This window comes from Fundulus heteroclitus, chromosome 10 (genome assembly GCF_011125445.2).
Source record: "Fundulus heteroclitus isolate FHET01 chromosome 10, MU-UCD_Fhet_4.1, whole genome shotgun sequence".
NCBI lineage: Eukaryota > Metazoa > Chordata > Actinopteri > Cyprinodontiformes > Fundulidae > Fundulus > Fundulus heteroclitus.
The window spans coordinates 1,034,468-1,056,863 of NC_046370.1; the positions used below are offsets into that span (position 1 = coordinate 1,034,468).

Genomic DNA, 22,396 nt, shown 5'->3' on the forward strand with positions numbered 1-22,396 from the left:
GAAATTGTTTCTTGACAGTGTCCTTGTTGCTTTTAATGGCATACAATATTTTGACGCCATAAAAAAAAAAAAAAAAAAAAAAAAATGCATTCCCGCTTTAAACGGGTCACATTTCCCAAACTTACATAACACATATAAGGCGTTTCAGGTTTGCAGGCAACTTGTATGTAATCCTTTTTTTAAGTCTTAGGGCCAGGTAGTGACGTCATCAACGAGCTAGGAAAGGGGAGGGTCGAGCCCTCTGAACGAGCTGAGAAACTCTGGTATAAAAGGTGAAGATGAGGCTGGACAGCAGATACCTGAGAGGAAACACCTGTGCAGCAAAGGTAGGGCAGCTGGAGAAGCTTAATTTTTTTTTACTTTAATATTGACTGCAATAATAATAATAATAATAATAATAATAATATTTGTATTGAAAGTGGCGTGCATGTTTATTTTTTCACCTTATTTTTCTCTCTCTCTCTCTCAGATGAATTTGCTTGCAGTAGTTGCTGTTGCTCTGTGTGCCTTTGCACCAAGTGCTCACTGTGCGTCGGAAACAATCGGTAAAAATCAAAGCTCCTAATTTTTTTCCTACACTCTTGCCTCAAATTGCCTCTGATTGAAGTAACGGGCGTGTTTCTTTTCCAGCCTGGTGTTACCATGAGCCATCCTGCAGTAAGTATCCGCGCTTTGCCTCTCTGCGCTCCACCGTCTCTCTCTCTCTTGGCTCCTGCAGCCACTAAGCGCACATCTCTCCTGCAGACGACAGCACCTGGTCCTCCATCGCTGCTCCGTACTGTAATGGGACGCGCCAGTCGCCCATTGACATCGTGTCAGCCAGCGCAACGGAGAACGAGAACCTGACGGATTTCACCTTCAAGGGCTTTAACAACACCAACGGCCTGAACTACATCGAGAACACCGGGAAGACAGGTACGTGCAGAGGCCGGGCTCAGCATCTCTTTATGCGTTCACGCCAAACTCAAGATGTCATTGGATCCTAATTTGTTATTATTGTGGCTGAGAATAACTGATTCGCGTTCACGTTAAACTGCCGGACCAAGACTTGAATGGATCCGATGCAGACTTTTTTAATTCAGTGGCTAAGAATGATTTGCTTGAATTTAATTCAGCGCATCAATGCGCATTTACCGAATAGGTAACTTCACAATATCATTTCCCAGCTGTGTTTTCCAACCCTGGTCCTCGGCACACACGATGGCCGATGAAAAGGCTTTTATTGCTGAGGTTTCAATCTCCTGAATCTGGTGCTAAGCAGGGGAAGCCGGCCAGTGTGCCCTGAGCATCAAGGGACATGACTCCAACTTTGAGGCTTCAGCCTCATTTAGACCTGAAGTCAGCATTTCATCCATTCATTGCTTTGATCCTATAAACTAGGGTTCTCAAACTCTAATCCATGAACTACTCTCCTGCTGTATTTAGACTCATCCCTGCTCCAAAAACACGAATAAAAGCGACGTTGTGCTGCCCGCAACTTTCAGATGTGTCCCTTGAACCAACACACCTGAATTAAAGGGCAGCCTGTCTCACTAGCATGCAGTCCAGCTCTGCTGACAAACTAAAAGTTGAGTCAGGTGTTGAAACAGGACTTCTAAACCACTGTTTTTGGTTTAGATGACGGTTTAGGTTTATGCTTGAAGAGATTCATAACCACCTAAAGGCGTTAGGTCACACACATACCAGAAAGTTCATGTGCTTGATCATGAATTGACTAATTCTTATTTTTCTTGAGCAAGAAACACATTAAATGTAAATATGCTACTATACTGGGTGGATGGAAATGGGGGTATTTAATCTAAAATGTAACTGGATATGTCCAGAGACGGTTCAGTATGCGTTCATAAAATATCAGTTGCTCAGGATGAATTAAAATTTCCTACCAGAATTCTAGACGCATTGGCTCCTTTCTGACAAACTGGTGTTAAATCTGCACCCGAGTCTTGTTTTTGCAGCAGCACAAATTTGATGTATTGTATGAAATGAAATTTTATGTATTGTATCAAATAAAATTTGATGTCTTGTATCAAATGGAAAAGTCATTTGGACTTCACATTTTATCTTTTATTTCTTTATTCTTCCAGTCAAAGTGGTCTTGACTGAGGGCATCCAGATCTCAGGGGGAGACCTGTCTGAGAGCTACGACAGCCTGCAGTTCCATCTTCACTGGGGAAATGGCACCAGTACCCCTGGCTCAGAGCATACTGTGGACGGCAAGCGCTACCCCATGGAGGTATTTCTAATCTTTCTGTAAACCTTTTAGACTAGAGTGTCTTATCTTGCTTTAAAATGTTTTGTTTTAATTCCTCCCTCAGCTACACATTGTAAACAGCAAATCCTCCTTCAAGCGGAACACCACTCTTGCTGTTGCTGATTCTGAGGGACTTGCTGCTCTTGGTTTCCTCATTGAGGTAAGCAGAGATTACCTAAAGTGAGCTTTTTTTTCCCCCTACAGCTGCTTTATCAGCATCTCTTTACTTTTTAAAGGAACTGCCAGATACAACAAACGAGCCAGGCAGCTGGAGGACCTTGACCTCCTTCTTGTCCGAAATCTCATTCTCTGGTGAGACTGACCTCCACTGATGCTTTATTTATATTGTTGTGTGCAAGTGGCTCACTTCAGTGGTAATTTCTCTCCACAGGTCAGAATGCTACAATAACAGCTGGGATTTCTCTAGATGACCTCATCACGGGGGTGAACCGTTCCAGTTACTACCGATACCACGGTTCCTTGACCACCCCTACCTGTAATGAGGCTGTGGTTTGGACCGTGTTCAAGGAGCCAATTAAAGTCAGCAAAAACTTGGTGAGTGTTACCACAGGGGGTCCCAATTTGGGTACTTTTTTTAGCTTTTCTTCCCAGGAGGCTAATTTGTCAATTCTCCCCCCCCCCCAGATTGACCTCTTCAGCACAATGCTGCATATAAACGACACCGACGCTTCACCTCTCATGGTTAATGTGTTTCGGGGCATCCAGCCACCACAGCCAGTCTCAACGCAGCGCTCCAGCTCCACCAAATTCGGCTATTCTCTGGCTCTGATGGGCCTGGGCCTTTTAGTGGGGAGATACTAAAATGAAAGCTAAGGTTGCAGGTCAACCAGTGTCTGAACTATTCCACTTCTGAATGAAACCTGCACAAAAAGCTAAATGCTGGTGACCTCAGTCCTGCACATGTTGACATTTTTGTATTTATAGAATGAAACTTGCCTGTTTTGAACTGTTGTACAAAGTCAATGCATCACTATTTTTGTATTCTTCTTGCACTCTTCAAAAATAACTGTATGTTTAAATTGCACTGAAACTGAGCCTGAAGTGAGTTTAGTTTATGTAATGAAGGTTTAAAGTGCAATTCTGGTTTATGAAGGGTTTATCTGAATGTATCCTAAATCAGTTTCTTCTCTGGTGTCAACCTCACACTGTTTAAAGCTACTACTTGAAGATTAAACTTTTTTATTAATAAATGCTTATGGATAACTCAAACATCTGGGTATCACCTTTCAATAAGTGCTTAATGGGATGCTTAAGAGTTCTGAACTATTTTCAGTAATATTTCCCTTGCCTGTGGATGTTTTGTAGAAAAGTGAAGACTGCTGAAATGTTGAATGCCCAACATCTAATCACAATGGTGCTTTTATTTATATATTCCAATCTTAATGACTTTACATGTTTACATCCAGGTCTCTATTGCTAGTTGAAAGCCATTTAAATATTTTTTTTTCTAAACAATGTCTGCCTCGTTCACAGGAAACTCTGGGAACTTTAAATTATTTGTCACAACATGACAATATCTGTTTGCATCTATCTTTGAAGTAATAAAGGGTATAGCAGGAAGCCTCCAGTCGTTTCTTTTTTTTTTTTTTTAACCAGACCATCTGGATGAAGATCCCTCATGTTTCATTTGGTACCAAAAGCAGCTCAGCTCTGCTGGAGCAAAAGGGAACTGCACGACTGAGAGTTTTAGTCCTCCAACTTATTCCCACAACTCACTGTATCCCCCTGTGAGCGCACCCACAAGCACATAATTTCATGCCCAGAGTGAGGTGTTGGGGAGCAGATGCTGCTTGTATTGGAACCTTTTCTGTTCATGTTTTAGAAAACAAAAAGCTCCCATCCTACCTGACTGGTATAAATGCTTAAGTTTTGTTTTTTTTCCAACGGCTCTGGAACTGTTCACGAGACAGCCACAGACCGCCTGCTGAAGCCGGACCGCGGTGAAGTCATGTAAAATCAGTCACTGGTAAACCACTGAAACAATCCTTATCACACCTTTCCTACCAAACTTTATCTCGTTTTTGTAGCTTAAACTATGATCCAGATGTCAACTTCAGCGTTGTCCAAGAGAGATGAGGGAACAAAGAAACTATTATTCCATCGAATCTTTGATAATAGTTTTCTTAATTTCTGGTGTTCAATAAAAAACATTGAAACACAAATGGTTCAAATCACCTTAAGTGTTAAATGTAGGTTTAGGTATTTAATCACATGGAAAATATTGCTTCATATATGTCCAAAGAGGAGCCACCACACACACGGGATGATGGCTGCAGCCGTCTCACCACACATGTTGAGCCCCTCCTGGACAGCAAATATTCCGTAATGAACTAAGGAGTAAAAAGACTTAACTGATGGACAATGGTCCGAATACTTTGTTTGCAAATCACAATTTCAGAGTCTGGCAGAAGAGTGGACAGGCTCGCAAGCCCGAGGTCTGGTGTGAAGGAAGTTTCCAAAGCCAGGGATTTGCCATGATTTGTGCATTCATGTCATCTGCTGGTGTTGGTCCAACTCCAAAATCAAATCATCCATCCACTAGGAAGAGCCTGTGGTTCTACTCCTCAGTAGAACCACAGGCTCCATGCTGTGGCACGCTGATGCAGTAATTCATGCAGAAAGAGCCCAGAATATGTACTGAATGCAGATGCTGCACATGTGCTTATGCTTTAATGGGCCATAGTTTCTCAATTGAATCAACTTTATTAATCTCACATAGGGCAATTAGGAGCAACATGTTTGCAACAGTACATAACACAAATCGCACAATTACTGCACTAAAATTTAGTTTTTCTTATTTGTCTTGTTAAATGTGGTTATTTTCTGATAGATTTGTTAACTGTAATCTATAATAGATGGACATTAACCCCTTAAACGTACCACCATGTGTGCAATAAATCTAAATAGGCTTCACTTTTAAATGGAAGTACAGAGACGCATTTTCTGGATTCGCTTTTTTTGGGATACGATGTCTGTTACTGGTACATTCAGAGGAATTCACCTCAAAAGTGGAGCTATCCCTTTAACAATCACTTAGCACACCTGATCCTTGAAGAGTTTGTGTAAATAAAGCCTTTGTCATGCTGGCCGGCCAAACAAACAAACTGTGCCATGTTTTAATAGTCAATGAAGAGAGGTTTGGAACAACTTGGCCAGAGTCAGTAGTAGTCAATATTTGAGTTGCATGGATGAACGAGTTGTTAAGAAAATGTGACACAACGTAAATGTTTAAAGTTTCAAACAAACTGCAGGATGGAAAATTTCCACCAGGAAATTAACAATTGCCAGCCCCATTAATCAGATTTTTTTTTTTCAGTTTTGGTTCTGCCATTGATATCAGAGACAAATGAAACACAGGGTTCAACGAAGGGTGAGGAAGAGTAGGCTGCAAGTTCCTCTGGTTCAACAGCAGACACCTGCATTTAGTGTTTTTGAGATAAGTGCGTCATGCCCTGCAGGAGAATTTCCTTAGAACTATCTCGTATGTGATCTTTAGCGTGATTTATTAGTGTGTCAGTGGAGAATGTTCAGCATTTAGTCAGTAAATCACCATACGGGTCTTTCATGTGTGCAAGAACCCCTGAGTAATGTCATACGGCATGAACCTTCATGCCTTCGGTTTGCTTTTGTTGAGCATCAGCAATTAAGAACAAATTAGCTTTGTGACAGGTTTTTTCTTACTCAGGACTCACTGACTTTATATAGTACTCATGCAATGCTAATAAGTAAAGTGTTATGTTGGTTATTGAGTTCCTTGTTTCACCTGTTTTTTGTGTATGTTTATCGGATGCACATTTAAGCCCAGGGAACTGACAAATATATTTAAAGAGCCCAAATGAACTTTACCTCCAAGTAAGTAAAATCCATCTCTTACATATAATGTAAAGAAGCCACACTTGAGACTAAAATCAGGTACAAACCTTTAAAGCCAAGAGTGATTTAATCAAATATGTAACTAAAGGTGTTTTCAAAGCAGAAACCTTTTCAAAGATCCAGGGGGTTCTCTTTTACCCCCAACATGTCGCATGCAGGGCAAAAATCCAATTAGTTGTGCAGTTGTTAGCATTGTCTTGGGTCCAAACCTGAGCCTGGGCTCCGACAGGCCAAAAACATGCATGTTAGATACATTTTTCTTTAAATTGGACTCAGGAGTGTGTCTGTGTGTGTATTGTTTCCCAGCCTCTCCAGGGTGTACACCACCTCTGCAAACAGAGGTTGGTACAGACAATGGTTGAAAGGATGGAAATTTACTGCATGAAAAGGCCCTGATAAAGAGATGTACAACTTCTCTCAACATCAAGCATGAGCTTTGAAGAGAGTGATGGTATAAGCATTTGTCAGTGGTTAAATATTTCCCTCCTTACGTTTCAGTTCTATGATGCAATCTGAATTCTTCCAGAGCCAATAATTTTAAGTTATACAAGAAGAAATTGATCTTTTTGTTTGCAAACACAAATTCCAAACCTGGCCCCTCAGGTTGAGCAGAACAGTGTCTCAGGGGAGGTTTCCCACCAACCATGTTCCAGTGCTAGACTAGAACCAGTCTGCTTAGCACCAGATGTTCCTGTTTTCCTGCTGCAAGCACAGACTCTGCACCAGAGGAAAGAAACATTTGAGACCCACCAAACTGCTGTGAGCACCATGTTTGTAACATTTTTGGCTAATTTCAGTCCACAAAAAGCAACAAATATATAAGCAAAGCACTTTAAGTGGTAAATGGCTTGTATTTGTAAAGCTTTGTGTCAAGTCCGACAACCCCAAAGCGCTGTACACTACAGCCAGGCACACACACATTCACACCCTGAGGATGCTGAGCTATGTTGGTAGCCACAGCTGCCCTGGGGCAGACTGACAGAGGCGAGGCTGCCATACATCACCGCCGGCAGGTAGTGCAGGTGCAGTGCCTTGCTCAAGGACACAACTGAGACGGTTGGAGCGGAGGATCCAACCCTTGCAGCATTTAAGTAGGTCAATGCGCCAAATTGATCAGCTGTTAAAACCTGCTGTTGTAGAGCGTTCACAAACAATGCATGTTGCTTAACACATTAGTTACGATGGAAACTGTTTGCTGGGATGATTAATCTGATTTGTGCTTTTAAATGTCTGCCAGACAAAGTTTGTCTTCAAAATGCAGTTAAATGCAGTTTATTATATGAAGTTTTGGGAGACTCTATGTACCTTCTAAAGTGAAATCGCTGTGACATACTGTAACTGAATTCGTGCATTGGAAACTTTTTTTTACCCTCTCCCATTCACCACCATCTGAAAAATGGACTTTCAGATGTCAGTGAATGTAAAAAATTGGTGCATTTCATTCAAAAAAATCACAGTTGCATATCGATTTTACTTAATAGCTCTTAAACCATAACTGCAATAAAACTATCTGAGATCCATACTGGAATTGTTTTATGATTTCACTATTTTCCTTTTTCCACTATGAACTCCAGTTTTGCTGTGGGCGGTCATTTACCTCACCAGCTAACCGAGGCTGTAGAAACGGTCTAGTTGATCATGTTTCTGAAGCAGCAACACAGCACCAAAATGTCCTCATAGTGCCCGGCAAATATAAAAGGTTCTGGGAAATCGAGTTCAGAGGAAAAAGGTTCTGGGTAGCTCAGTCACATCCTTTAGACTTGGCAAAATGTGTATGCACAAAAACCCATTGTCTGCTCTTTTATTGCAAAAAAATGTTAGACAAATAGTGAGAGTTTCTTTCTTTAATATTTGCAATCAAATGGATCTTTGATGCTCCACTGAAACAAACATATCTAATCCATCTTGGTGAATCTCTGAGAATTTCTTTTGTTCTTTACTGATTTTGTCCATTAAGTGGTGCAACTAAAAAGCTTGCACTTATACAGATACATAACAGCCCTTTAAGCCTTACTAACAAGAAAATTCAGATAATTATCAAACAGAGAACCTTTGAGATCCATAAACAGCATTAAAAAGTGCACAAAATCCAGTTATCACATTTCAAACTGCAAACCTGAAGGCCTTTGATACTGAGGATCAAACAGTCTAACAACAATGGGGTTTTCTCTACATACAGTTGGTTTATTTGCAAACTATCCAAAAGATAGAGCACAGACTGTCCAATAAGCGGGTCTTTGTTTGGGAGCGCAATGTATTCACAAGGGGGCGCCACAAGATTCTGTTCTGGGTCCTTTGTTATTTATCTTGTATAGTAGTGATATTGGAAAATATATGTCAACCGCAGCAATTCCTTTTTATGCATATGACACAGTGATATATATTGCTTTGCATCTACACCCACAGAAGTGGTTGCACACATGCAGAATGCATTTAGCAGAATACATGAACAACTCTGACAGCTTGTGTCAACTTGTGTTGAATGCTGACAAAACAAAGCTAATGTGTTTCACCAACTCATTGACAACAAGGTCAAACCCATCTACCATCATCACTAGTTATGGTCAACAGATTGAACTTGTAGCTACGTTCAATTATGACACAAGCTGGCTAGCGTGTCTCATGGCACTTTGTGGTTTTTTACAAAGATTGAGTCATAACTCTTCATTGTCTCTTGTACACTTAGGTAAAATGGCCATCTCTGCATGTTTGTCGGCATGGCCATTTGTATGTTTTAATTGACAAGGCTATTCTTTGTGATGTTTTGAATAACAGGACCTGCAGGTTCTGGTTTCAAAGCTTGTTAAATGTTAGTGTTCCTCGTGTAAGAACAGAAACGGGGAAGAAAGTTTTTAGCTTTTCTGCTCCACCTTCATGTCACAGTTTACAGTTGGAGCTTAAACTTAGAACACCAGTATCATCAAATGTATGTAAGACCATAATATACCCCATTATGTTGAAGTTGCATAAGTGCAATTGTTTTACTTGAGTCATTTGCATATGTTTTATTGTACGTTTATGTTTAATATGACAATGTGTTGTAATTCAGTCTCTGTATGCTGCCGGTCCTGGCCATGTTTCTCTTGTAAAAGAGATCTTTTGTTCTCGATGGGACAAACCTGGTTAAATAAAGGTTATTATTATTACAATTATTGTTATATCAAAACAGCATAAATGTACAAATAATCTGTTAAACAAATGTTTAAACACATCTGCAAATATAGTTGAAGAGTTAGATTTGGGAATCACCCGAGGCATTTAACCTTTAAAATGTGTCAGAGCCTTCTCAAATTGGGTGACTGGATCAGATATCCTGATTTACAAGGGTTGCTCCACCTGGTGAATAATGGTGTTAAAACTGCATTGCTTTTCACTGGGATCTTATCTGATAGACCAAAACAAAGCAGTGGAAAATTGGGAGGTACTAAGTAGACGAAGAATTATACGTGGTTTAACAGAAAAAAATGTGCATTTTTTTTTTTTTTTTACAAAACAAAACCCCTGAAAAGTGGAGAGTGCAAATATATTCATCTGTCTTTCCTCTGATAACCCTCAACAAAATCCAAACCCTTGCCTTTAGAAGTCATATTGTTAGGAAATGGATCCCACCCGTGTTTAATCTTAGTATAAACCCTGTTGTTCTGTTTCTGGCCTCAGATTATGTGAATCTAAGATCTCAGGTTTGGTTTCTCTTTGTTTCCTCATTGCGTATTTCAGCAAATGGCTGCATGCTAGCAGAATTAGCCATGATCACACCTTCTGCTCCCAAACGGAGCTACAGATCGAGCTATGATGTTCATCAACCGAAGCTGGCAGCTTTATGCTGCCTGCACCATTGAAGAAGATGATTCTGCTGTCACTCTTCCTCTCATAAACGGCATCGACCTTGTTTGTCCCTTTTGGAAGGCCCATCCAAAAGTTTGTGATCAGAGCTGGCCTCAAGGACACCAAGGAGCCATCTCGCTTGGTCCTCCAGAAATGTGCACCTTTTCAAGAAAAGAGAGTTGAACCTTTTTCGTTTTTGACACACATTTAGAGGAAACTTTTCTTCACATGGTTTTTCTTACCTCTAAAGAAGAACACCTCTCCTCTGATGTTTGCTACTGCATCAAAGCCCTGGCATCTCTCACCGAATGAAGGCTCAGGACTGGGACAGGGAGAGTTTAGTTAAACTCAGATTTTTTTGCGTGCAGTTTCAGTAATTCACCACTAGATGGCGCAAGATGATCAAAGGTGACCACAGCAAAGCTCTGACAGCCTTGTTGTGACCGGGCAAAAGCTACAGCTTCAGTCAGAAGTTTGCATACATCCATAATCTGCAGGACTGACTCTATAGTCAGCAGTTTTTAAGAAAACCCATGCGCGCCATCTGCTGGACACTTTTCACTGCAACCACCGTTAAATGCTTGCTGTGTAATCACTTTTCTATCCCACAGTGTGATGATATGACCGTGTTCTTTTGCTGAATACACTGGTGTGATGGTTAACTGTACTGTATGTGTCTTATATGTACTGCAGAGCAGGAACCTGCTGTAAAGCAGCAGTTTTGCTGAGTCAGGCCCGATTTCTTTTAATCTTTTCCTGTTTTAAATAAAGAAAAAAAATGTTTTTTTTTTTAATTATTTTTTAACGTCTGACATTTTGCAGATTTAAAAGCATAGTCCGTACATTTTTAATAAGGGTGCAGTCAAGGACACTCCAGCTTAATGTTAGCATAGTTTAGCCATTCCTAAACCATTTTTAATGCATCTTTGGCATCATTGTCGTGATGGAGGTGCAGTTGTGTCCAGATTTATCCGCCTGATCCCCACACATGAAAGCCAAGCAGTTAGGATGTTCAGTAACCATCAGACTCTAACCTGCCATACCCTCAGCGTTATTATTCACAGTGAAGCAGCATTTATACAAACAGCTCAACTGAAACTGACCGCTGCCCGCTAAAAACCAAATGTCTTCAGGAGAAACGTGTTTAAAACAAGACAAAGCTTGACAAGAGGAACGTTTGGAGGCAACACGAGGCTGTCAAACATAACAACACTGCAGAAACTGTAAAGCATAGAGGTAATGGCATCGGGCTCTGTTACCTTGCAATAAAAAGGTCCGTAGTTTGACTCCTGAGCTGTTTCTGCATGGGGTCTCATGTTCTCCCTGTAAATGTCTGGGTTCTCTCTGGGTACTCCAGCAAACAATGGTAGCTGAGGTTCTTTAAATCTCAATTTTCTCTGAAAGAGGTTTATGTTATATGTAAGGTTATCAGCCAGACTTTAATACCTTCACAAATACTTTAGATAATATAATATAGATAGACAGACAGACAGACAGACTATCTGTAAAAGTCTAGTTTTTCAATGAACCCTAAAACCTAAAACAGGGCTGTAGTAATAGAATTAGCTGTAATTTTATGCAACTTTAGCGTGTTTCTTACATTTGATCCGTCGGCCAAGAGGAGAGGACAGCCTCTCTTACCTTTTTGTTAATACTGCTCAGTTTGAGGCCTCTATATTTCAACCAACATTTAAGCAGTTGTACAGTTTAATCTGTATTTCTTGGTTGAAAAGCAACAGTGTAGTTAGTAGTTACTTATTTAATGACAGATAAGACTTTTCATCACAGTTATGCAATTCATCTTTTTCCAAAATAAATTGTTTTGTAAAAAAGTTTAGACCTTCCTCTAGTTGTGCAGTGAGATGTCTTTATCAAAGTGCCATTGCACACATACCTCCACAAATGTTTTTGTATTGGTACAGTTTAGAAATGCCTTTTTTAAAATTTTATTTATGTCTACATTTTTTGTATTTGCATTTTGTACTTTTAACTTGCACAGTATTAATGTTTGTGTCACTTAGTATCACTCAGATAATATGATGTTGAAACGTTTCAGTTTCACATGCATACATTTTTAACTCTAGATTTTATGAGCGGATCTTAAGCGAAAAGCGCACAGATACATGACAGCAGCAGAGAAAATAGGACGGTTCCGGGGACTGTGGCTGCAGCCGTGGTGTAGACCTTCCTGGAATGAAGCGACTGCCTGGGTCGCAAGACATCGTGATATCCTGCGTTTGTCGGGAACATCACCATCTGATGAAATAAAAGAAAAAGTTGACTGAAGGCACTTGGTGGGGAAAAAAATGGTGAACATGTTTAAATTTTCCTTAGTCAATACATGTCTAATCAGACTACTGACACAGAGTTCAGATAATGTTAATAACAACCTGTCATAAAATGTAATGAAACAGGGTACATGAATCATACAAAAGAAGAGAAGAAGGTATGACAAGGCAAAGAAAGATTAGAAATAAACTGAAATCACCATGTAAAAGCACAGCCGTGCCACTTCCACCCACCATCCTTACCATGCATTATTTTATCAGAATAAGGCTCTCAATTAAGCCACTTAGTTTTACTTGGACCAGGTTTTCTTTCTGCTATTAATTTTTCTGGTGTCCCTTTTATCTGTTACAACCCTGTATGATATTGTTGCAAACCATGACAATGGCACTGGTTACAGATGTATTTCTAAATTTGTTAATGTTCCAGTGAGCATTTTCTGGTATAGAACATCTTTTTTTAACCATAGGCCAAACACAAACATCTACTCCCTGCCAGAATCTTGATGATGTTGAAGTCAAAATAATCAGGACTGCAAAAGCCTTTTTACCAAGTTTTAGAATAAAAACCATAACTTGTGTGTGCCACCTGAATGGCCTCAATGAACACTGCACAAGACTCCACTGCTGAAGAAAAAGCATGTTGGAGCGTGTTTGCATGGAGTTAGTCTGATCAGTTATTGGTCAGTTCTTTGGATGTCATCACCATGTTTAAAGTAGAAATGCACATGAACCACAAAATAATACCATACTCCCTGATTTTTGGAGGTGGGAATATCGTGGTGTGAAGCTGTTTTTTGGAATATTGTACCGGCAGATTTCATATAATTAGTAAGTATTAAGATATTGTTAACACCTGTGAAGGTGAAACAATGATGGATTTATTCAGCGAGACCCCAAACACATCAGAGGCAACTCTTGATTGGATTTAGAGAGGGTAGATAAAGTTCCTAGAATGACCCAGTCAATTAAAGTAGCCAACATGAATCCTTTTGAAAATCCATGGAAGGAACCACAGACTAAAGAGTTCAGAACCTTTAAAATGTGAAGACGGTTTGTGAGGAGGAAGGGGTCCAGATCACACCTAAGCAGCGCCTGCGTGTAACTAGCTCCTTCATACAGAACGTGACTTGAAGTAGTCTTTAACAGTAGGTATTTATCGACTTTTAGTAATTAAACATGCTATTAAATTTTTTTTTGTAATTTGTTGTAAATTCTTTGCATGTGGAGTCATTACTCAACATCTAATGTGAATTTTACATCCGTAGCCTCATTAGAAATATCTATTTATTGTGTTTAACACAAATTTTAAACACAAATTCTGTTTTGATAAGTGAACTTCTACCCAAAAACAAAATTTTTTGCTGGAAGAAGAAGTTACTGCTTGTGTGGTCAGACCCATACCTCAATGAACAAAACAGAACAGAGATCAGAATGAACTCGTCTCTTTGCACTGTTTATGTTCTGTTATCAGGGAAAATCCAACAAAAACAAACCTGAACCAGCAGAAAAGTTGCTGTGATGTCATTGCTTATAGATTAGAAAATAACTTTGTCACATTGCTCTGTAATGATAAGAGATGACTGAAAGGAGCTGATTACACAGTAGTAGTAGTAATAATAATAATAATAATAATAATAATAATAACAATTCAATAAATTATATTTATATAGCATTAACTCATGAAACATGTCATCTCAAGGTTCTTTCCAAAGTCAGATTCCATCAGATTCTCCAGGTTGGTGAGAAAGTTTCCTCTCTAAGGAAACCCAGCAGGTTGCATCAAGTCTCTCCAAGCAGCATTCACTCCTCCTGAAAGAGCGTAGAGCCACAGTGGACAGTCGTCTGCATTGTTGATGGCTTTGCAGCAATCCCTCATAATAATAATAAAGGACATATGATGATATTTACAACATTCACCACCATAAAATCTGTGAATATTGGAGTTTATGGTGTCAATTGCTTTGGGAAGAAGTTGTGTTCCTGTCTGTTTGTTTTAGATCTGATGCACCTGTAGCGCTTCCCTGAGGGCAGCAGGTCAAACAGGTTGAAACCAGGGTGGGAACCGTCGTTGGTGATGGCTATAGCTCTACTGAGGCAACAGGAGGAGTAAATGTCCGTCAACAGAGGGGAGTAGGCAGCCAGCGACTCTCTGAGCTGCCTTTACAACCCTCTGGAGCCTAACCCCGTCTGCAACAGTGCAGCTTCCGAACCACGCTGTGATGCAGTATTTCAGCAGGCTCTCGATGGATGAACAGTAGGTGTGCGCTGTGCTTCCTCAAGTCAGTGATGACCTCCTGGGTTTTTCTTGGTGTTCAGAGTGAGGCTCAGGACCTCCTCTGCATAGGCTTCATCATCACCCTGTGCAATGAGTACGACCACTGTGGTGTCATCGGCAAACTTGACCATGCGTTTGTTTTTGTGGGCCGGACCGTAGCCATGGGTGTAGAGGCAATACAGGCAGGGGCCCAGTGTGCTCAGTGTGCAGGTTGGCTCTTTTAATGCCTCTTTTAGGGTCAGCTCAGGCAACTTTGTACAAAGCTCTGTCACCCAAACATGAAGGCAACACCGCGGGCCCTGAGGAGTGTGCGGACCTGTCTGGTCATCCAGGGCCTCTGACTGGGAGGAGTCCAGATGTTTTTTTTTTTAGTCACATTCTTGATAGAGAACTGGATACAGTCCAAATAAGCCCCTTGCTGTCTGTCCTGTAGTTTTCCCAGTGTGTTCTCAGGCCAGGTTGTGTTACGGCCAGTGGCCTTTGTCTGTTTTGTTTTGTGTTTCTTTCTTGGTGCAAGTTTGCAGGTGTAGGTGCATCTTCCTGCCAGCTGGTGCCACTGTGGGAACCTCCAGACCTCCAACCTTCATGTTTCGCTTCCTGGTCTGCCTTCAGCCACTCCCTATTGCAAATATCCTCATTTGGATTAGGGAGTGGCTGAAGGCAGACCAAGCGACACATGAAGGCTGGAGGTCTGGAGGTAGGCAGACCAGGAAGCGACACATGAAGGCTGGAGGTCTGGAGGTTCCCACAGTGGCACCAGCTGGCAGGAAGATGCACCTACACCTGCAAACTTGCACCAAGAAAGAAACACAAAACAAAACAGACAAAGGCCACTGGCCGTAACAGGTTGCAACAGTCTTTTTGGTGGGACTGGCCCCGGGTCTTAGTTGGTGGTGTAGGTTGGTGAAAGTAGGAGCGAAAGATGATCTGACTGGCTAAGGATTTGGAGGGGTGCAGCTCTTTAAGTGTGTCTGATGTTGGTGTAAACATGATCCAAAAATGTTCTCTCCCCTTGTAGAACATTTAACATTTTGATAAAACTTTGGGAGTGTAGTCTTTAAGTTGGCCCTGTTAAAGTCCCCATAAATTACGTGAACATCGTTGGGGTGGACCACTGCTGTTAATTAATGGTGTTTAGAAGGAGCGAGAGCGCTGAGAGAGAGGTGTTACGATCACAACCGTTAGCTTTCTCGGCAGAAAAAAAATGTCCGGCATCTAACAGACATGTTTCCTGTTCTTTTAATAGACCCATCAGAATTATTATAAATCTGGTTAAAAGCTTAAATACAGCCACTCTAAAGGTGACCGCCATGCTAATTTGAGTTTTTTATGGTTGATTGGAACTGATCTTCTTCCCATTCCTATGGAAATACATCATACACCTTCACTGAACAAGTTTCTGAGATATGGAAGAAATATAGTCTCAATAGAATAAAACATCTGATTCAAATGAGAGTATATTTCTTCCTTAAATAAAGAGGTCAATTTTTTTAAAAATATGCAGACAAGTTATTCTGAAAGAGATAATTCTTAAATTTTTCTTTTCTGTGGTGAAGGTTTCCAGCAAACCCTCGGACTGCTAGTTTTTTTTATTTTGAAACTTTTATGCCTATTATTAATGGTCATCAATCAGGAAATGACTGAATGCACCAGAGAGCCGACACGCAAAAAGTGAACCAACGCAGTATCCAATTTATGTTAACATTTCATGTCCAGTTAACACACAAAGTGTTTACTGGGTCACTTTTCCCGAACTTAAATAACACATGTAAGGCCTTTCAGATTTGTAGACAACCTGTATGTTCTTTTCATAAGTCATCATGTCAAATAGTAACATCATCAAACAATTTAGGAAAGGGTGGGGAACTCTAAAATGCAGAAATAAGCTGGATGAAAACTATAAAAGGGGAGTATGAGGCTGGACAGCAGATATCTCAGAGGAAACATCGCTACTGCAAAGGTAGGGCAGTTAGAGAGGCTTAACATTCTTACTTTAATAACATTGACGGCAAATAAAAAATAAATTCTATGGTCTTTATTTGTATAGCGGTGAGTAACATATTTAACACATGTTTTTCTCTCCCTCAGATGAATTTGCTTGCAGTTATTGCTGTTGCTGTGTGTGTCCTAGCACCACGTGCTGACTGCGCGTCAGATAACATCGGTAAAAATCCCTTGTCAGACCTGGCTTGTGTTTGAAGTTATATGCCATCTACTGGTTATTAACTGTGCTTGAATTGATATTAGATATATACTGGTTGGTCTGTGTGGTAATATTCATTTATTGTTATGTTTTTTCACAGAAACGTCTTTTATATTCAGAATTGTCTGTAGTGTCACAGTCTTCTCAGAGCTGAGACACAACTGGAATGTTCAAGGTCTTCTCCGTCTCCTATCTGCAGGCCTGTTGCATTTAGACGCACGCCTGAAACCAAAACACACTGTTCTAGCGTATTACACTGAATGAACCTTGCGGAGGCTGGTGCGCCCACAGTTTTTGCGTAGAGCCAATTAGATTGCATTGTGTGCTTAAGTCCAGCCAATTGTACAAGGTGCCTTTGGCCCAAGAACATAAGTATGTGATGCATTGTGATGACGATGGTCTTTCTACGGATAGAGTCCCTCGGAGTACATTTTGATATGTGACCAAAATGAATTAGACTTTGGCTTCTGAGAGCATAGGTCTCTGACTCCTTTCCCCAAAAACTGGGTGATAGATAAAGCTAAAATCAATGCAGAATAATTGTTCCTATTCTCTGGGTCAAACTGCCCGTCACTGAACTAACTGGCTTATTTCTCTTCCAGCCTGGTGTTACCACCACCCATGCTGCAGTAAGTATCCGCTTTTCGCCTCTCTGCGCTCCATCCTCTCGCTCTCTTTGCTCCAGCCGCTTAAACAGCGTCTCTCCTGCAGACTACCGCACCTGGCCGGCCATTGCTCCTCAGTTCTGCAATGGAACGCGTCAGTCCCCCATCAACATCGTGTCAGCTGCGGCAAAGGGGAACAGTGACCTGGTGGAGTTCAGCTTCAAGGGCTACGGCAACACCTACGCCTTGAAAACCATCGAGAACACCGGGAAGACGGGTATGTGGAGGGGCTCGGTTCGGCATCTCTTTATCCGTTCACGCTAAACGCGAGATTTCATTGGATCCTACTTATTACTGTTTTGTTGTTAAGAATGATTTGCTTGAATTTATTTCTTATCAATTAACATTTACTGAAAAAGTAACTATTTAAAATCATTTTACGGCTGTGTTTTTCAACCCTGGTGATCAGCGCGCTTGCTTTGAATTGGTGGCTGATAAACAGGCTGCTGTTGAGCTTTCAGTCACTGGAATCTGGTGCGACTTCAACTTTGAGCCTGTGTGTCAGCCTCTTTCAGACCTGAAGTCAGCGTTTCATCCACACATTGCTCTGATTTTCATAAACCAGGAGTCTTGAACTTCAATCCTTGAGAGCTACTTTCCTGCCACTTTTAGACTTCTCCCTGCTCCAAGCACAGCATTTGATTTAATTGAGGTGTGTTGGAGAAGGGCTGAATCTAAACATTGCATTCAATTAAATTCAGTTAAATTGTATTTATATATATATAGCCCAATAGCCTCTCACTCTCATGCTGTCCAGCTCTGCAAATGAGCTAAATTATGAGCTGTGTGTTGAATCATGACATTGAAATCACTGTTCTAGGTTCAGAAAGTACACTGCTTTGTTTTAAAAGGGTTTAATTGTACGCTTGAAAGTAAAAATTCATAACCACCTTAAGACTTTAGGTCACGCAAATACCAGGAAGTTAATTTGATTGATTATAAGTCCACTTATTTGCTGTTTTTCTTTTACCTTGAGTGAGAAAACACCAACTGTATGACATCTGTAGCTAGCTACTATACTGGGTGGATGGAAAGTATAGTTGGAGAACAATTTATTCTAAAATCTAACCGGATATAAATGTAACAGAGACATTTTAGTTTGCATTCATAAAATATCAGTTGCCTGGGATTAATTCCACTTTCCTACCAGAACTCTTGCAGCATCGGCTACATTCTGCCAAATCTGTGCCTAAGTCTTGTTTTTGCAGCAGCCAAAAAATGTTTATCTACGGTCAGAGGCAATGTTTTCTTGGCATGCAGTCATTTGGACTATGAGTTTATATTTTTTTATTTATTCTTATAGTTAAAGTGACCTTAAATAGAGGCATCCAGATCTCAGGGGGAGACCTGTCTGAATGCTACGACAGCCTGCAGTTCCATCTTCACTGGGGAAACGGAGCCGCTTACCCCGGGTCAGAACATACTGTGGACGGCAAGCGCTACCCCATGGAGGTATTTCCAGTCTTTCTCTAAACTTTTTATTACTTAATAAAAAAAATTGATGTGTCCTCTCTGGCAGTTTCGCACTCTGAATTGCTTTCATAGTGCCAAAGAGAACCTCACAGATTTACATACAGGTGGAGCATTACTGCTTTTGCTATAATGCTCAGCTTGATACGCATGCAAAAAACTTTTTTTGGACATTATTTTGGGATTATTTCAAATTCAATGGACACAGAAATGGAAATGTAATAAAGCTTGAAAGGAAAGGAGAAAGGTGAAGCAAAATGTTAAAAGGGAGAGAAGGTGACAAAAATAGAGCAGAGAATGCAAGATAACATTCCTGGAGTCTGCTCCTACACCTGCAGAGATATATATATAAAGAACAACAAAACAAACAGAAGAAGTATCACAGGTACAAACAACCAATAGCTATGATGACATCACCGAAAAATAGGCATCTTGTATTTAATACAAGATGTGTCCAGTTACAGCCAAAGCTAATAATAGGGTTTATCTGTAAGCACCGCAATCAAAGCACCTGTAGGTGTTTGTGAGGGTGTGCTTGCATATGTAAGGTTTGTCCATAATGAAAATGCTCAATATTGGTTGTAAGAAACCAAAGACCCTCCCCCAGTCAGATACTGCAGAGACCAGAGCCCTAGATATTCAAAAGAACAGCCACAGGACAGGACAGGACCAACGCAGGGGCAGCTGCCTTCTCCATCACAGAAGAGAGACCCAGGAAATTCCCCAGCAGCCGCAGTGCAGCAGCCTCTGGGGCTGCAGAAGCCTGCTATGGCAGAGCAGATCCAGCCATGGGTCCAGACACCCGAGATCCTAGACTGCCCTTCAGCAGAACCCCGGCAGAGCCAGGGGGGTTTGTAAACTTTTTAGACTATACTATATTATCTTGCTTAAAAAATGTTTTGTTTTATTCCTCCCTCAGCTACACATTGTACACATCAAATCCTCCTTCAAGAGAAACACCGATCTTGCTGTTGCTGATTCTGAGGGAGTTGCTGTTCTTGGTTTCTTCATCGAGGTAAGCAGAGATGATCTGAAGTGAGAGCTTTTTTTTCTGTACAGCTACTTTATCAGCATCTCTTTGCTTTTAAAGGAGCTGCCAGATACGAGAAACCAGCCAGCCAGCTGGAAGACCTTGACCTCCTACTTGTCAGATGTCTCGTTGGCTGGTAAGACTGACCTCCTCTGAGACTTATTTGTGAGTCTGTTTAAGTGCAAGTGGCGCATTTCAGTGGTCATTTCTCTCCTCAGGCCAGAAGTCAAGAATAAAATATAGGATTTCTCTGGACGATCTTCTCTCTGGGGTGGACCGCTCAAAGTACTACCGCTACCTTGGCTCCTTGACCACCCCTACCTGTGATGAGGCTGTGGTTTGGACCGTGTTCAAGGAGCCAATTAAAGTCAGCAAAAACTTGGTGAGCGTCATCATAGAGGGTCCCAATTCATATATATATATATACACAAACGCAAAAAATTGTTGGTACCCGCAATGGTCCCAGAAATAACTACAGGTAGGACTACAGGTATTCACTGTGCTGTTTGGTGACATGGTGTGTACAACACTCAACATGGACCAGAGGGAGCGAAGGAAAGAGTTGTCTCATTAGATTAGAAAGGAAATTATAGCCAAGCATGTTAAAGGTGGAGGCTATCAGACCATCTCTAGGCAGATTGTTGCACATATTATTCAGAAATGTAAGATCCATTGGACTGTAACCAACCTCCTGGACGTGGCTGCAGGAGGAAAACTGATGACAAATCAAAGAGATGGATATTATAAATGGTAACAAAAGAGCCAAGAAAAACTTTTAAAGATATTAAAGGTGAGCTTCAACCTACAGGAACATCAGTGTCAGATCGTACCGTCCATTGTTGGAGTTAAAGTGGACTTAATGGGAGACGACCAAAGAGGACACCATTGTTGAAAATAAATTATAAAAAGGCCAGACTGGAATTTGCCAAGCTACATGTTGACAAGCAACAATGCTTTTGGGAGAATGTCTTTTGGACAGATGAGATAAAAATAGGAACTTTTGGCCAAGGCACATCAGCTCTGTGTTCACAGACGGGAAAATGAAGCATATCAAGAAAAGAACATTGTCCCTGCTGTGAATCATGGAGGAGGCTCTGTTATGTTCTCGGGCTGCTTTGCTTCATCTGGCACAGGGTGTCTTGAATCTCTGCAGGGTGCAATGAACCCTAGAGAGAAATATGCTGCCCAGCGTCAGAAAGCTTGGTCTCAGTCGCAGATCTTGCAACAGTATTAGAACCCAAAACACAGCTAAAAACATCCAAGAATGGAAACTTTGGACTATTCTGAAGTGGCCTTCTATGAGCCCTGACCTAAGTCCTGTTGAGCATGTTTGGAAGGAGCTGAAACACGCCGTCTGGAAAAGGCTCCCTTCAACTAGAGCAGTTTTCTCATGGGTAGTGGGCCAGAATACCTGATGAGAGGTCCAGAAGTCTCATTGACAGGAAGCTTTTGATTGCAGTGATTGCCTCAAAAGGCTGTGCAACAAAATGTTAAGTTATGGGTACCATCATTGTTGTCCTGGCCATTTCCATGAGTTTAGATTTTATAAATCATTCTGTTGAAGCATGGTTGAAAAGCAATGTCTGACTTTCATTTGTTCATTTGTATATAATTTTTATTTATTATTACTTTTGTCAGATTCAAGTTCTTTATGGGACCATTGTGGGTTCTTTCTTTCATTTGACGAGGGGAACCAACAATTCTGTCCGTGTGTGTGTGTGTTTGTGTGTGTGTATATATACAATCTTCCCAGGAGTCTAATTTTTGTAAATTTCTCCCCAGATTGACCTCTTCAGCACAAGGCTGCACATAGGTGACACGCCCTATTCGCCTCTCATGGTTAATGTGTTTCGAGGCATCCAGCCATCACAGCCAGTCTCAACGCAGCCGTCCTGCACCAAACCTCACCACCTTCTGCCTAAGTGGGACAAGCTGGGCTTTTTACTGGGGAGAAACTAAAAAGCTAAGGTCACAGCTCAACCAGTGTTTGAACTATCCTACTTTGGAATCAAATGTAAAAAGCTAAATACTTAGCTTTTATACATTTGTTGTATTTATAGACTTGCCTGTCTTCAACTTCTGTACAACATCAATGCATATGTAATAGTTTTTGTTCATTCCTTGTTGTTGTTCTTCTTGTAATGACAATAAGTTTTATTTACAAAGCACCATTCAGAACACTCAAGGACACTGTTCAGAACAAGCAGAACAATAAAGATAAAACATTGAACAATGAAAGTTACAATGAACCGGTAATCAGAGAAAGAATGCACTACGCTTCAGCTATTTTGATATCTTTTATCATTTTCAGAAACTTCCTTCTTAAAATGTTTTGCATTTCAATCACATTAGAATTGGTCCAGCTCAATTTATTAAAAGTCTAAACTCCTTAAACCTGGTCTACATCGTTCTATTCTAATATGAAAATCTTTCAAACCCAGTTTTGTGATTTATGAAACTTTTATCTGCCTATTTCAGCTTCATGAACATTACCT

General features: G+C 40.7%; 1 protein-coding gene across 2 annotated transcripts; it reads left to right on the forward strand.

Annotated features, from left to right (window-relative positions):
* The first annotated feature begins 213 nt into the window (after positions 1 to 213).
* On the forward strand, positions 214 to 21,936 carry LOC105926698 (carbonic anhydrase 4). Of its 2 annotated transcripts, none has more exons than XM_036141746.1 (9): positions 214 to 326; positions 470 to 545; positions 631 to 657; positions 745 to 915; positions 2,085 to 2,233; positions 2,316 to 2,411; positions 19,962 to 20,037; positions 20,120 to 20,283; positions 21,684 to 21,936. In XM_036141746.1, the coding sequence occupies exons 1-9, from the start codon at positions 279 to 281 to the stop codon at positions 21,858 to 21,860; spliced, it is 984 nt and encodes a 327-aa protein (XP_035997639.1). In that variant the 5' UTR covers positions 214 to 278; the 3' UTR covers positions 21,861 to 21,936. The 2 variants fall into 2 exon arrangements, with proteins under 2 accessions (XP_035997639.1, XP_012718568.2); XM_012863114.3 differs by lacking the exons at positions 19,962 to 20,037; positions 20,120 to 20,283; positions 21,684 to 21,936 and adding exons at positions 2,488 to 2,563; positions 2,643 to 2,806; positions 2,897 to 3,832.
* The last annotated feature ends 460 nt before the right edge of the window (positions 21,937 to 22,396 follow it).